Raw genomic sequence first — 16,424 nt, forward strand, 5'->3', positions numbered from 1 at the left:
ATAAAGTAAGCCCCAGTATATTTAAAAGGATTGAAATCACACCAAGTATATTCTCTAACCACAACAGAATTAAACTAGAAATTAATAATAGGAAGATAGCTGAAAACTCCTAAATATTTGGAAATTAAGCAACACACTTCTAAATAACTCACAGGTCAAACAAGAAATCACAAGGGAAATTAGAAATTGCTTTGAACCAAATGAAAATGAAAACACATCAAATTTGTGACATGCGCCTAAGTAGCACTTAAAGGGAAACTTGAGACTTAGAAAGGTCTCAAATCAATGACATAAGTTTCCACATTAAAAATCTAGAGAGGGGCTTCCCTGGTGGCGCCGTGGTTGAGAGTCCGCCTGCCGATGCAGGGGACGTGGGTTCGTGCCCAGGTCCGGGAGGATCCCACATGCCGCGGAGCGGCTGTGCCTGTGAGCCATGGCTGCTGAGCCTGCGTGTCTGGAGCCTGTGCTCCGCAACAGGAGAGGCCACAACGGTGAGAGGCCCGCATACCACAAAAAAAAAAAAAAATCTAGAGAACAAGAACAAATTAAAGCCAAAGTAAATGGAAAAGAAATAATAAAGAGAAGAAAAGAAAATAGCCAACAACATAGAAATATGAAACTAAAAACTTACTTTGGGGAAAAAATTAGTAAAATTGATAAACCTTTAACTAGATTTGTTTAAGAAAAAAAAGACAAATTACCAATATTAGAAATGAAACAGTGAACATCACTACAGATCTTACAGTAATTAAAGGAATAATAAGGAAATTTTTAATGAATAATTTTATGCCAATAAATTCATCAACTTAGATAAAATGGACAAATTCCTTGTAAGATACAAATTACCAAGATAAAGAAATTCTGAAAAGTCCGGTATCTATTACATCTGTAGTTACAAACCTTGCCAAAAAGAAAACTCTAGGCTTTATTGGTAAATTCTACCAAACATTTAAAGGAAGAAACAATACCAATCCTGCACAAACTGAGAAACTGAGGAGAAAACAACTCCCAACTAAATTTATGAAGCCAGCATCACCATGATACTTAAACCAGAGGAAGACAGTACATACAAGAAAAATTGAAGACCAATATTCCTCATAAACAAGACATAAAAACCCTTAAAAATACTAGCAAATTGACTAAAGGATAATTCATCAAGACCCAGTGACTTTACCCCAGGAATGCAAGTTGGCCTAACAGTCAAAAAAAAGTAATAAATGTAGTACACTGTGTTACAAAATAAAGGAGAAACACAATATGATCCAAATAAATGCAGAAAATTCATTTGACAAAGTTCATCATTCATTCATGATAAAAACTCCCACCAAACTACAAATAGAAGGGGAACTTCCTCACCTGATAAAGAGCATCTATGATGAATCTACATCTAATATCATACTTAATGTACTAGAGATCCTAGTCAGTGCTGTAAGGCAAGAAATAAAAAAGGCTTATAGATTGGAAAGGAAGAAATACACTGTCCTTATTTGCAGATAAAGTCATGTTAACAAAGAAACTTCTAAGGGGTCTATTAAAAAGTTACCAAAAGTAATAGAAAAACTTAGCATGGTTGTAGGACACAAGGTCAACATAAAAAATCAACTGTATATCTATATGCTAGCAATGACCAGCTAGAAATTGAAAATTAAAAAGTATCACTTACAATACCATAAAAAAGCATAAGATACTTATGAATTAATTTAACAAAATATGTACAAGACCTGTACAAAAAACTGCTGAGAAATTAAAGACATAAATAAATTGAGAACTATATCCTGTTCATGGACTGGAAGGCTCAATATTGTTATGATATCAACTTTCCCCAAATTGTTCTACAGATTCAACACAATCCCAGTGAAATACCCAACAGGTATTTTTTTTAACAAATTGACAAGATGAAATTGAGTTTAAAAAATTATGGAAATCCAAAGGACCAAACAATTTTAAGACTTACTATAAAGTTACAGTAATCAAGACAGTGTAATATTGACATAAGAAAATACACATATATTAATGGAACAGAATAGAGAAGTCAGAAATAAACACATGGAAAGAATAATTTTTTCAATAAATGGTGTTAGAACACTTAGATATTCATATTAAAAAAAGAGAACCTAACCTTTGCCTTAAAAAAGCCATAAAATAGTATAATCACTTTGGAAAACAGTTTGGAAGTTTCCAATACAGTTAAAAAAACACATACTAAATGACTCAGCAATTTCACTCCTAATTATTTTCCCTAGAGAAATGAACACATGTTCACACAAAAAACCCATATATGAATGTTTATAGATGCTTTATTCATAATAATCAAAAGCTAGAAACAGAAATGTCCATCAACAAATGATTAAACTGTGGTATATTCATACAAGGAAAAATTCAGCAGTGGATGTATAGAACATACATGCAACAACATGGAGTTGTTTCTTGTTGTTTTAAAAAACTACTCCAAGTAAAAGAAACCAAACACAAAAGAGCACATACTGCATGATTCCATTTATATGTAACTCTAGAAAAGACAAATCTAATCTATAATGACCAAAAAGAAATCAGTGCTTTCCTAGAGCTGAAGTGGAGGCAGGGACAGATTGACTGGGATGGAACACAAGGGAAATTTTTAGGGTGGTGGGAATGTTCTATCAAGCTTGATTGCTGTGATGATCTCACAAGTGCATAGTTCTGTCAAAACTCACCAAGTACACTTAAAATGGGTACATTTTATTGCATGTAAAACATACCACATTAAAGTTGATTTAAAAAAAGAAAAAAAGTTAATGCATACTTCCAGATAAATATAACACGTTGACTGCATGAGTTTATCTCTTCTTGCTCCTAACATCCCTCACTAAATTGGAAAAGAAAGGTCTCAAATGAATGATCTTAGCAACCGTCTACAGAAACTAGAAAAAGAAGAGCAAATGAAACTCTGAGTAAGCAGAAAAAGGGAAGTAATAAATATCAGAATGGGGGCTTCCCTGGTGGCACAGTGGTTGGGAGTCCGCCTGCTGATGCAGGGGACACAGGTTCGTGCCCCCACCCGGGAATATCCCACATGACGTGGAGCAGCTAGGCCCGTGAGCCATGGCCGCTGAGCCTGCGCGTCCGGAGCCTGTGCTCCACAACGGGAGAGGCCACAGTGGTGAGAGGCCCACGTACCACACACAAAAAAATATATCAGAATGGAAATTAATGAAACAGAAAAACAGAGAAAAATCAATGAAAAAGCTGTTTTTTTAAAAAAGAAAAATAATAATGTTGATAAAGTTTTAGCCAGACTGATTGGAAGAGAGAAAACACAAATGACCAATACTAAAAATGGGAAAGATGGTATCACTAGATACTATATAAAAGGTTAATAACAGAGTATTATTAACCTTAATGCCAATAAATTTAATAACTTAGATGAAATAAACAAATTCCTTGAAAGACTACCAAAGCTCACCCAAAAAGAGATACCAGTTCTTCTATTATACAAATTCTTCCAAAAAATTGAAGAGGTGGAAATACTTCCCAATTCACTCTGTGAGGCCACCATTACTCTGCTACCAAGACGACACAAAGAAATTACAAGAAAAGTACAGACCATATCCCTTATGAAGATAGATTCATAACAAAATTTTAGCAAATCAACCCAACACTATTAGTACAAGGATAATACTTTAAGACCAAGTGCAGAATGCTTAAGATCAGGAATGCAAGATTGGTTTAATACTGGAAAATCAAATAATACAATTCTCTAACATTATATGATTATCTCAGTAGATGCAGAGAAAGTATTTAATAAAACCCAATACCTGTTTCTAATAAAAATGTACAAATATCAACTGAATTTCCATATACTAGCAACAATCTTGGTAAAGATGGGAGTAACTGGAATTCATACACTGCTGGTGGGTATATAAAATGGTACCACTTTGGAAAACAGTTTGGTAGGTTCTCAAAAAGTTAAACATACCTACTGTATGACCCAGTCATTTGAAAGCATATCCATACAAAGATTTGTACATGAATGTTTATAACAGCTTTATTTAAATAGCCAAAAATTGGAAACAATCCAAATGCATTAGATGAATGGATAAACAAATTGTGGTATATCTATATAATGGAATACTACTCAGCAATAAAAAGGAATAAACTACCAAGAAAATGATTAACTGCAAAATAATTATGTTTTAAGAAAGAAGCCAGGCTCAAAAAAGAGTATACAGTGACAGCAGCTCAGCAGTTGCCTGGGGAGTGGAGGGAGCAAGGAAAGGCAGGATGAAGGAATCACAAAAGGGCACGAAGAAATTTTGGGGTGTTACAGTATGTTTTTCTTGATTGCAGTGATAGTTTCATGGGTGTTTACATATGTCAAAATTCAACAAACTGTATACTTTAAGTTTGTGCAGTTTATTGTATTTCAATTAAAACTCAAGAGAGAAAAAATATCTTGAGAGAGGTAAGAAATTCATAAAATAAGAACATAAAAAAAAGAACAAAACAGGAAAGAATTCTTAGAAGTCATAAATGTGAATGTAAAAATAAAGAAGTTAGTAAGAATAGAAAATATCCCAGAAAATAGAATAAAGAGACAGAGACAGAAAAGGGAAAGAAAAAGTAAGAGACATAGAAGATCAATCCTTGGAAGTTCAATATCTAACTATTAGGAATTTCTTAAAGTGAGAGTAGATTATACAGAGAAGAAACAATTATCAAAGAAATATAAGAAATTCTCAGAACTGAGAAATATATATCCAAATTAAAAAGGCCCACTGAGGACTTCCTGGTGGTGCAGTGGTTAAGAATCCTTCTGCCAATGCAGGGGACACGGGTTCCAGCCCTGGTCTGGGACGATCCCACATGCTGCAGAGCAACTAAGCCCGTGCGCCACAACTACTGAGCCTGTGCTCTAGAGCCTGTGTGCCACAACTACTGAAGCCCGCGAGCCTAGAGCCCATGCTCTGCAACAAGAGAAGCCACCGCAGTGAGAAGCCCGCGCACCACAACGAAGAGTAGCCCCCACTCACCACAACTAGAGAAAGCCCGCACACAGCAATGAAGACCCAATGCAGCCAAAAATAAATTAAATAAATAAATTTATTTTTCAAAAAAAAGTAGAATGGTGATTACCAGGGGCTTTGGGGGAGTGGCAGGGGAAGGCTAGTTATTTTTTAACGGGTATAGAGTTTGAGATTTGCAAGATAAAAAAGTTCTAGAGATCTGTTTCACAACAATGTGAATAAACTTAACACTACTAAACTATACACTTAAAAATGGTTAAGATGGTAAATTTTATGTTACTTTTTTTTACCACAATTAAAAAAAAAAGACTAACGGGTCATGTCAGAAAACACATGAGCCCGCTTGAAGGATTTCTCATTGGTCAAAACTGGGACAAATTGAGCATCAAAAAGAATACTGACTATAATTGATTAGAAGACATTGATTTTTTTTAATTCATGAGATAATAGTGATACTAAAAAAAAAATTGAAATCTTCATACAAGTATGCTAGCTAGTACTTGTAGAAGAAACGATATATTTAGAAAACAAACATTTTCTATGCAACTCTGTGTAGTAGCTGATTCCAGCAGAGATCACCAATGAATGCTCAAACCATTAGGTGAACAATTGTTGTGGAACAGGATATTCAAATGGTACCAAGGAATCACCCCACAGATGACTTACTAATTACAAAGGGGAAAATGTACCTTAGAATGGAAAGATATGGCAGTTAACACTTTAACAAAGTGATCAAACTTAGCATCACTATTAGTAGAACAATCTGTCATTAGGTGGTGCCTCCTTATCTGATATGGGATGAACACACAATGGTACCTATGAATTATTCCAGTTTATTTTAAACGCTTAGTCTGAATCTAATCCCTCCTCTAGACCCAACTTCCAGTTTACAGAAAATATAGGGGATGGAGGAACAAGTTAAACAACGCCACGAGGAAACAATCAGACGCAATTCAGAAGGTGGGACAAACTACAAACCAAGTGACCTAGATTAAGAGAGACTAAAGAGACAATAACTAAACACATGAACCTTGATTAGATCTTGTTTGAACAATTTACAAGAAGACATTTTTGGGAAAACAGGGGAAACTGGAATATGGACTAGATATTAGATAATTTTAAGAAATTATGATTAAATATAAATTGCCAAGAAACATGTGAAAAATGTTTAACCTCATTAATTATTAAAAAAAATGTTAAAATTTACCTGTCAAATTGGTGACAAAAATTAATACAATTTTTTTGGGCAGGACAATCTGGTAACGTGTAATGAAAGTTTTAAAAATGTTTATATACTCTACCCAGCAATTCCACTTCTAGGCATTCATCCTATAGAAATAAGAGTTGTACATAAACATTTATGAACCAGAATGTTCACTGCAGCATTACTAATGAAAATGGACATAAGCTAATTATCAAGATGGAATAATAAATGATACTTCATAATCATTAAAAAATCTTAATTTGAGATATTTAACATGGAAAGGTCCCTAATACATTAAGTAAATGGAAGAGAGTAGTTATATTTTGGGATCTTAGAGGGCAGAACTAGGAACTACCATTGGAAATTATAAGGAAGCACAGTTTGGCTCAATGTAAGGACTAATTTTCTAACAATTAGAATTTTCTGAAAAGAATCTAAAAAAGAATGAACATATGTGTATGTATAAGTGAATCACTTTGCTGTACACCTGAAACTAATACAACATTGTAAATCAACTATACTGTAATTTAAAAAAAAAAAGAATTTTCTAAGCAATGAATGGCCTGCTTCATGAGGTGATGAGTTCTGCACTATTAGACTCTAAGCAAAGGCTGAAGGGTCACTTGGCAAAGATAATACAGAACAGATTTATATGTTAGGAGATTAAGGAGATCTTAATGGTCCTTTCCTACTCTAAGAATTTATAATCCCATATAAAGTTATCCATTAGCTGGGATGTCAGAAAGGAAGTGGTTGGTATTTCTTTATAAATGCTATTAAAGACCCATGTGGCACTAAACTAAAAAGAGATTATACCTATATTACAATAATAGAGTTGAAGAATGATTTACATTATTCTATTCTGTTATCAATAATATATACATTATTGATAAAGTAAAAGAAGATGATTGATTAACCTAATGGAGAGGATTCAAACTGAATTGATAGGAACTAATTTTGAACCTGCCCCCTATTAATTTCTCTGTGTCTAATAAGGAACCTGAAGTGAAATAGTGAAATAGCACTAAACATCTCAAAGAAGAAGGGCAGGAGACGCTCTGCTCCTTCTTTTTGCTTCTAGCTGCCCAGTAATTCATACATAAAGAGAGGAGAGAAAGAATATGCCCACACCCCCCCTGCAATATGGTTTATAAAATCTTTAAATGTTGGATGTATGACTATTAGGCAGTGGAAAGTGACACAGCATTTAGTATCACATTCGGTTCCTGAAAGGCAGAAGCAAGCACTGGAGGCCTATGAAGGTTTTAGAGTAACTGGTAATGTTGAAAATTCTTAGATGTAAAAAAGAAATCCCCCAAAAGATGCACTTAAAAAACCAACCAACCAAACAAACAAAAACCAACCTTTTATTATGGAAAATTTCAAATATACACAAAAGTAGAGAATAGTATAATAAGCCTCCCCCCCCATCACTCAGCTTCATTTATCAACATTTTTGTAAGGCTGTTTTCTCTAATCTTTCAGGTTGAGTTTTTTCATTTTGTTTTGTTTTTAGATTTAAAAGCAAACACCTGACATCACACTATTTTTACCTATAAAAACTTCAGTATGAGAAGATACACTTCCTTGCTAATAATACTAAATATTTAATAAATGTTAGTTGCTATGGCTAGGTACTGTTCTATGCATTATACTACTACTTTCACATATAATTTTTCCATAAACTAAGCCTCATTGTTATCTCCATTTTATAAATGAGAAAACTGAGTTTTTACTGGCTCAAGGTCACAAAGCCAGTAAGCAGTGGTGCAAGGATATGAACCCAGAAGTTAACTCTAGCCCAGACTTTGTTTTCCCGACCACTAAAGCAAGCTGACTTTTCTCTATTCTAGTTATTCTAGCCGTTCCTTATGGCATATAGATTGTTGTGATAAAGTGGAAGAGGGACTGCTGAATGAGGAAGAGACTGGAAAAGATGCAATAATATGAGCAGCTGCTCACTGCTCTTCTTGTGAAATTTTCTTTTCTAAATGCCCCAAATGAGAAAGAAAAATGTGATTGGATATCATCATTGTCAACTGCCTAGGATACAAAAGAAAGTAAGTCACCCCATAGAGGGAAAGCAATGATCAAGTCTCTTCCACAGAGGTTGAATATAGACGAACTTCTTTTAATTTGCCCCTCTAGTGACAGCGGGGGGTGGGAGTGGGGATGTCTCTAGTTCCACAAGTCCTTGAGTTCAAGCAAAGTGATCTCACACGTAAGGCCAAGTAATCAGTATGAGCAGTATTTGACTGCTTAATGAAATCTCTGGGTAAAAAATAAAAGGACCCCGGAATATAAAATTCTTCTGGCTGATGTCTCAGAGTTCTAAACCTTTCACTCACAGCCTTATAAAAAGAATAAAAAACTACTAAGTAATTCAAGATTTGTCAAAGAAAGGGGAGTTCTCCTTTGATCTTCAGCCAAAAATTCTTCTAAAACCCTCCCTACTGATTTACAATAGATCTTAGAGTAACTGAACTACATCATCTTCTCTGTGGAGCCTACCAAGGGCATCCTCCTTCCCCATCTTCCGCTCTGCCCAAGCACAAACAGAAGGGCTCCTTCCCTGCTCCTACTGCATTTTATACATAATTCTACTAGAGCACTAATCAATACTGCAGTGTAATTATCTTTTCCTCTCTGGATTATCAATTCCCAGAGGTCTGAGACCCTATCTTAGTCTTTACATTTCCAATCCCTAATCTTCAAACTGAGCACCACTGAAAGTACTCAAGAAAGGTGTGCTGAATGAATAGAGAAAAAAGCTAAAGATGATAGAATATGGAGTGATCTTTATAAGAAGGAACTGTTTTACCAGTATTTTCTAATATCTACACCTTCAGTACAGTTCACAAGCTTCACTTTAGGAATTTCCCCATCAGCCAATAGTTTAGGATGAATGAATGAAAACATGGACTATAGTCTCTTGAGGGCTGGAGAAAGAATTCAGCCGTTTTGGTTTGCAACAGCTTTTAATGAACTAGGGAGAACTCAGACTGAAGGATCTGGAAGATAGTCAAAGCCTTTCAAGAGCTTTTATTCAGATGCCAAGATGCAAGATGGTATTTGAAATGCCTGCTTTTTACATTTAAATGCTGAAGGCAACAGGGAAAATAATTCCAAATAAAAAACCAATGATTACCAAGCAGTGCCTGGTCGTCCACTACTAATTTTTATTTTTTATTATTTTTTTCCTACTAATTTTTAGACCAAAAAATCCGAAGCAAAAAAATCCCTAGCAAAAAAGGTCTGGTTACAGCCCTCAGCCATGGGGGAGACACTTTTCATGTACTGGTATGAGTCTCCTTGGACCCCTCTCTAATACTGGTTAGCCAAACCACTTTGAGGATTATCTGGTTAGGCAATCCCTTGAAGTAAAAATCTTTGGAAAAGAAGTTATCTTTCTCACCAATTTACAAAAATTCAAGACAATCTCTCAGTTTAAGCTATATTACACTGGAAAAAAAAAAGTCTCATCACATTTTTTATATGCCATTCTTTGATTACTGTGTTACCTTGGTTAGAGTCCACTGGGTCTTCTATATGAGCAATGACATTCCTGAGATAACTCTGCTTCTGCTTTTCTAGATCTGATGGTGAAAACGTCGGAATATTAGTCCTTGAACAAAGCAAACCAGGAGGAAAAACAATCAGTTAGAACCATGAATATAGTGCTTTGTACAGAGAAGACATATACAGCTGATGGATTAGAACAACTAACTCTCAAAACACTCTCTAAGATCCAATGACAAAAGACAGTGTTAGTCACGTAATATGAAGCTGCAACCAAGTATGGAGTTGAGAGAAAAAAAACAGATATAACCTCCTGTTAACAAGGCATAGGGACTTCCTTGGTGGTGCAGTGGTTAAGAATCTGCTTGCCAGTGCAGGGGACAGGGGTTTAAGCCCTGGTCTGGGAAGATCCCGCATGCCGCAGTGCAACTAAGACCGTGCGCCACAACTACTGAGCCCGTGTGCCACAACTACTGAAGCCCGTGCGCCTAGAGCCCGAGCTCCGCAACAAGAGAAGCCACCCCAATGAGAAGCCCATGCACCGCAACAATGAATAGCCCCCACTCGCTACAACTAGAGAAATCCCGCGCACGGCAACGAAGACCCAACGCAGCCAAAAATAAATAATTAATTAATTAAAAAACCAAAACAAGGCATAGCAAAGCAAAGACTGCCTACTCCATAGAGACAGAAAGCATTTGTTGAGTAATTCAAGGTTAGTCAGGAAATAGTTAACTTCATAGAGCCACAGAAAAACTGAATAAGATAAAGACCAAAAAGAACCAGCTGGATCTGGCAATTAAAACATTGGTGACCTTGGCAAGAACAATTTCTGGCCCTCACTCATGCTGATTACACTGTACTAAGGAGTCTGTGGATGAGATAGTGAGTTTATTACTGCTCCAAGTAGCCTTAATTTCCACTGTATACAATTCACAAAGTTCCTTCAAGTCACCAAAGCAAAACAAGAAAAAAACCCCAGAAAACTGGGATTAGGGGTGGTAGGAATAAATTTAGTATCTGTGTAATCAAAAATTTTAAAAGAATCTCGTTGTAAGGAAGCCAATCTGAGTCAACCTAAAAAAACAGCTTTGCTAATTGAAAAGGCCCATGTAGAGATACTGCCATCTCCTGGCAACAAGAGAACAGATTGAAAAGGTGACCCAGATCTGCAAACTCTATAAAATTTTCTCCCCAAGGACAGTTATATGCAAGTTGGGAGAGATGGCTAAATGATTTTCTACATAGTTATATCTTAACATTTTTGTAAAAATTATTCTAACTTCCTATATCTGTGACCAAGTTTCTCCACACGCAGGGAAAGAAATCTTACATTTATACAGTGCTTTCATTAATATGTCTTTTTTTCTCTTCAAAATAACCCTGTGAGGCAGCAGGGAAGGCATCATTAGCCTCATTTTATTGACAAAGAAACCAAGGTCAGAGAATATTTGACTTGTTCAAGGTCACACAGTCATTGGTAGTCCCAGAACTTCAAGTATGCTTACTTCTGGTGCAGGGCTTTTTCCCCACACTAAGGAGAAACTCAGGAGAGGAAGAAAGCAAATGAAGAGAACCAACAGAAACCAGAATACTTCACTATACCATTACCTTGTTTTGGTTTGCAGAACAGGAATGACTTTGCCTAGTCTTTTTTCATGGACCTTCAGCTTCCCAGAATCCTTGTCAAGAACATCCTGCGTTTTTTCAGAGCAGAAAGAATGAAGAAGCAAAGATGGCCCTTAGTTACAACAAAACATCATTTATGGAAATATTCTTGAACTAATGGCTACATAGGCATACTCGTGAACCCTAGTGTGTACTGGGCACTAAGGGAGGTGCTTTAAATGAGATAATGACAGTACTCTCAAGGAAAAAAAAAAAAAAAACCCTAAGCGGTATGGACTGTTACACCCATTTGACAGATAGGGAATCAGGCTCAAAGAGGTTAGGTAAATTGTCCAAGATTTTTCAGCTCTTCAGTGGCTGACTCAGAGCTGTTTTATCTAATATATACAGCGTGGCAACCAAAGATTGAGGCTTAGGCTGAAACCCAAAGAAAGGAGAAATAATAAAATCATCATCATCTTAGTCTATTCAGTAAATGGTTAATTTAGTACTATGTACCAGTTACTGTCAATAAATTATTTAATTAATCTTTACTATACTGTAAAGTATCATTTACTCCAATTTATAGGTAAGAAATTGTGAGGAAACAGAGAAGCTAAATAATTTGCCCAGGGTCACAGTGCTAGTCAGGATTCAAACCCCAATTTATTTGAATACAAAGCTCTGCTATACAGCTTCTGAATGAAAATAATTTCATTCTGCTCTTCACCTTGAAAAATATACTTACTTTGTTTGATGAACTGGAAACAACCGGAAACCTCATTTCAAAACTTGATTTATGTGATCCATTTCTCCAGGCTGACCCTGTATTAGGAGTTTCTGAATGGTCCAAGATCTGAGAGAATACAGGTGTAGGTTTCTTACTGTCAGACATATTTTTATCAGAGACAGTTTGTTGAAAGTTACTGTTTGAAAAAGGGAGTGGGGACCCATCATAGGCAGAGTTACTGAGGCTGATCCCTTCAGATTCTGTGCAAATTGTGCTCTCATTTAGGCTAAGACCATCTTCTCTCATCTCTTCTCCAAGGGAGGAGGGTTTTTCAGTAACTTTGGATGTATCAGTCTTGTCCTTATCAAGTACAACATTACAAACTGTTGGATCAAATGGTGCAACTGTAACTTTTATAAGATTCTTTTCTAGTGCAAAGCGTCTGTTCAATGGTTTAGGAGGAGTTGGTCCATGACCAACTGATGTATTTAGTTGAGGTAGTTTGAAGAGGCTAGTGGTCTCAGCTTCTGGTCCCAAGCTGTACAATGAATTTTTCTCTTGGGGAGTATCAAGTGGAATTTGACTCCCTTTCCCTCCCTTCTCAACATTCCTGCTGTCATGGTTAGGCAAGCCTCCTCCCCAAGAAAAGTGCTCATTTGATAGGTCATCATCCTTCAAGAGTTCCTGAATCTCTTCCTCCGTGAAACTGAAATGGCCATCATCTTCCCCATCGGACAGCTCCAGCAAGGAGTCATCCAATCCGTCCTCATCCAAGGAATCCCAAGAAAATGGGGCATTGTCTTTAGGCAAAAGAGAGGTACCAGAAGACTGTTCAGAGGGCACTAGTGAGCACGGCATATCTGGAGAAATAAAAGGCAGTTTCGCTGAGGAACAGGAAATACTCTTATATCAATTCCAATCTGCTCTAGAGAGTGGTGGTGTCTTAGTATTTCAAATTCTTTGCACTATGACTTGTAACATGAGAAAGTTTTAAGATATTTAAGCTTACCAGAATCATGGAAATATATATCAGAACAATGAGATACTTTTTTTCCTATCAAAATGGCAAAAATTAAGATGACACAGTAATCTAGTTTGGTGAGAATGTGAGAAACAAGGATCCTCACACACTATCAGTGACAGTGTAAGTCAGTACAATATTTTGTGGAGAGAAATTTGGCAACAGCATTTGACCCAGCAATTTCACTTCTGGAAATTTATCTTGCAGAAGTACCTGTACAAAGGCACACAGATACATTTACAAAGATGTTCAAAGCAGCATTATTCAAAACATCCAAGTATTGGAAACAACCTGAATGTCCATCACCAGAACTGTTCAGTAAAATCATGGTACACTCATGTTATAGAATACTTTACAATTATTTAAAAACACAATGAAGTGGATCTGTATATACTTTACAATTATTTAAAAACACAATGAAGTGGATCTGTATATACTATCATGGAATAATATCTATAACATACAAACAAAATAAATATGTATGTAAAATGTTTGGATTTTCACAGTTTACACTTTTTAGAAAGCAAACATGTATTACTTCTGAAAATGAAAAACAAAAAAAACTTTAAGCATACAATAAGATAAAGAATTGTCTTTCATACTGTGTGGAGCTGCTGGTGTGATCTCTGCCTTTGCCACGAGACCAAATGGAAAAAGGGTTCAGCTCCTGCTAGCTGTTCTTTTCAGGAGACTTGTCAAAATGATTGACTCCCACCTTCCTGCAGGCACAAAGAAAATTAGAGGATCTTCTCATCACTTTCAACTCTGCTAATTACAAAGTCAACTGCATTATGCTTTAAGGTGCTCCATCTATTAATTTTGATCTTGATTTTTTTTAAATACCACGAAGTTGGATTTCGAGTCAAGAACATCAAAGAAAAACCTTTAGAGGAAAAATTATGCAACTAAGGAACTAATTTTCCTCCTCCCAACAATACTTTCTTAAGAATATCATTTGCTCTAGTAAGATGAGTACTGTCTTGAGTCCAAAGACCTGGGTTGTTGTCCTGGTTCTGTCAATAACCAGCTGTGATAATTTGGGCAAGCCACTTAACCAGGGACTTGTTTCCTCATTTACAAAATAGGGAAGGGATGGAGAACAGGGATTAGGTGATGTCTAAGATTCCCCCAAGATCTAAAAGTTATTATTATGACCATACATATAAAAGCTATAATTATGACCATACATAATACATACGATATATGTATTATGACCATACATATATACATATATAATTATGACCATACATTTTCAATACATATATAAACACAAAGAACAGGTCTGGAAAAATACAATGCAAAATTGATGACTGTCATAACCTGCGGGGGAATCCTGAGAGGACAAGGGGAGACTTTAGTATTTTACTTTTTTACTTGAATATTTATATATTACTTGTATAATTAAAACCTAGTTCTTAAATAGCTAATGACGGACCTAATCTCTAATTATTTTCTAGATGGCAAAGGTGATAGAAAGCTGATATTTACATATCACATGTCAACAGCTAAGAAGCTGTAAGAAACACTTAATCACCAAACTCAATAATTTGGAAAATTCTTGTAGCCTTTTAACTGTGAATTCTCCCCCACCCCACTTCCCTCCCTGAATTTTAGTTTTGGTTCATGCACTCTTTCAGGAAACATTTTCTGAGCTACTATCCTCACACAGCACTGAGCTAGATAATTTGTCTCTATAAGTTTTCTAAGAAATAAAGATACGATTTCCACCCTCAAGGAATGTATAATCTTCCTACAGAGACAACACTGAAAGTTACGTACCAATATGAGAAAATACAAAATGCTATGGACAATAAAGTACTATAGAAAGAGGGAATTCCCTGGTGGTCCAGTGGTTAGGACTCCATACTCTCACCGCCTAAGGCCCAGTTTCAATCCCTGGTCGGGAAACTAAGATACAACAAGCCGCGGGGCGGGGCGCAGCACAGCGGGGTGGAGCGGGGTGGGGGGAAGTACTAGAGAAAGTTAGAAGGAAATGGGAAGGATTATAGAATTTTAGAATTAGAAGGGACCTATGTAATGTATAGCATGGTGACTATAGTTAACAATAGTGTATTTTTTATTTTAAAGTTGCTAAGAGAGATCTTAAAAGTTCTCATCATTAGAAAAAAAATTCCTGTGTGAGGTAATGTATGTTAACTAAACTTATTGTGGCAACCATCTTGCATTATGTACATATATCAAATCACGTTGTATAACTTAAACTAATACAATGTTATATGGCAATTATATCTCAAAAAAACTGGGGGAAAAACAAGTTAAAGAAAAAGGCTTGTCCATCTTAGAGATGAGATGGGACAAAAAGGGAAGAAATATTAAGCACCTGTTATAAACTACGCACTGTGAGACACATTTTACAACTCTAACCCCTCAATATAACTCTATAACACAGATCTTATCAAAGAAACTAAGCTGTTATAATTAAACTTAAGAGTTGCCATGGCTTTTTATCTTATTTTACCAATATTTCAGCAATTGGGAGACAGTTCTAGGCACTGAAGCAGGTGTCTCTATGAAAAGTAATTTCTCTGCCCAGTGACTGGGTTATATTATAAAGTGAAGTTATTTCTTTAGGCAGCAGTAAGAAAAAAGTTTACTTTTGGAAAAATTTTTCTTTTACTTAACGAAGTTTGTGGGTGTCAAGCACAAGTATCACAGGCACAGGGGTTAAGCAGCCACATTTCCGAGAGAAGCTCTTTCTGAGCCACCACCCCCACTCTCCAACTCTTTCCAAAAGGTCTAGTCCTGGGAGTTCCCAGGCAGTCCAGTGGTTATGATTCCGCACTTCCACTGCAGGGGGCACGGGATCCCAAATGCAGCATGGTGCCGCCAAAAAGAAAAATGAAACAAACAAACAAAAGGTCTAGTCCAAGCACTTGCTTAATCAAATGAAGAGTTCAATACATTTTCACTTTTGGGAAACTAAAGTTCAGAGGCATTTAGTATATCAAGTATACAGAGCTAATATGCTAGAACAAGGATCCAAACCCAAGTCTAATTCCAAAGACAATGTTTTTTCTTGTTTTTTTCTACCACCCTTGTGATAGACTTGCCCTGGATCAGTAAGCAAATGGCAGAGCCTTCTACATTCAGTACACTCTCTAATATACTACGAAGGATGCAGACATCAAAGAGGGCTTTTGGTCTCTTGGCAAAAATAATTTAAGCCACCTTATTTTGCACAGGCTTCCCTTGATTTCCTAAGTGGAATGGAATAACATGAGAAATAACTGTGAATGTGGCCAAACCTCATTGGAAGAAAAACATCACTACTTGCAAACTTTACTGTGCACACAAAGGACCACTATTCTTCATAACCAC

At 36.1% G+C, this 16,424-nt stretch overlaps 1 protein-coding gene across 4 annotated transcripts in view; it reads right to left on the reverse strand.

The window, feature by feature from the left end:
• The window catches only part of S100PBP (S100P binding protein), a 31,794-nt gene that overhangs the window by 11,955 nt on the left and 3,415 nt on the right, over window positions 1-16,424 (reverse strand). For all 4 annotated transcript variants that reach the window (XM_030870762.2, XM_030870753.2, XM_060308381.1 and 1 more), the window contains 4 exons: window positions 13,688-13,804; window positions 12,083-12,924; window positions 11,338-11,423; window positions 9,729-9,832 (listed from right to left, as the gene is read on the reverse strand). In XM_030870762.2, coding sequence (XP_030726622.1) covers window positions 9,729-9,832; window positions 11,338-11,423; window positions 12,083-12,922 — 1,030 coding nt within the window. In that variant the 5' untranslated portion in view covers window positions 12,923-12,924; window positions 13,688-13,804. The remainder of the gene's footprint in view (window positions 1-9,728; window positions 9,833-11,337; window positions 11,424-12,082; window positions 12,925-13,687; window positions 13,805-16,424) is intronic.

The sequence above is a fragment of the Globicephala melas genome, chromosome 1 (genome assembly GCF_963455315.2).
Source record: "Globicephala melas chromosome 1, mGloMel1.2, whole genome shotgun sequence".
In the NCBI taxonomy this organism is placed as follows: Eukaryota; Metazoa; Chordata; class Mammalia; order Artiodactyla; family Delphinidae; genus Globicephala; species Globicephala melas.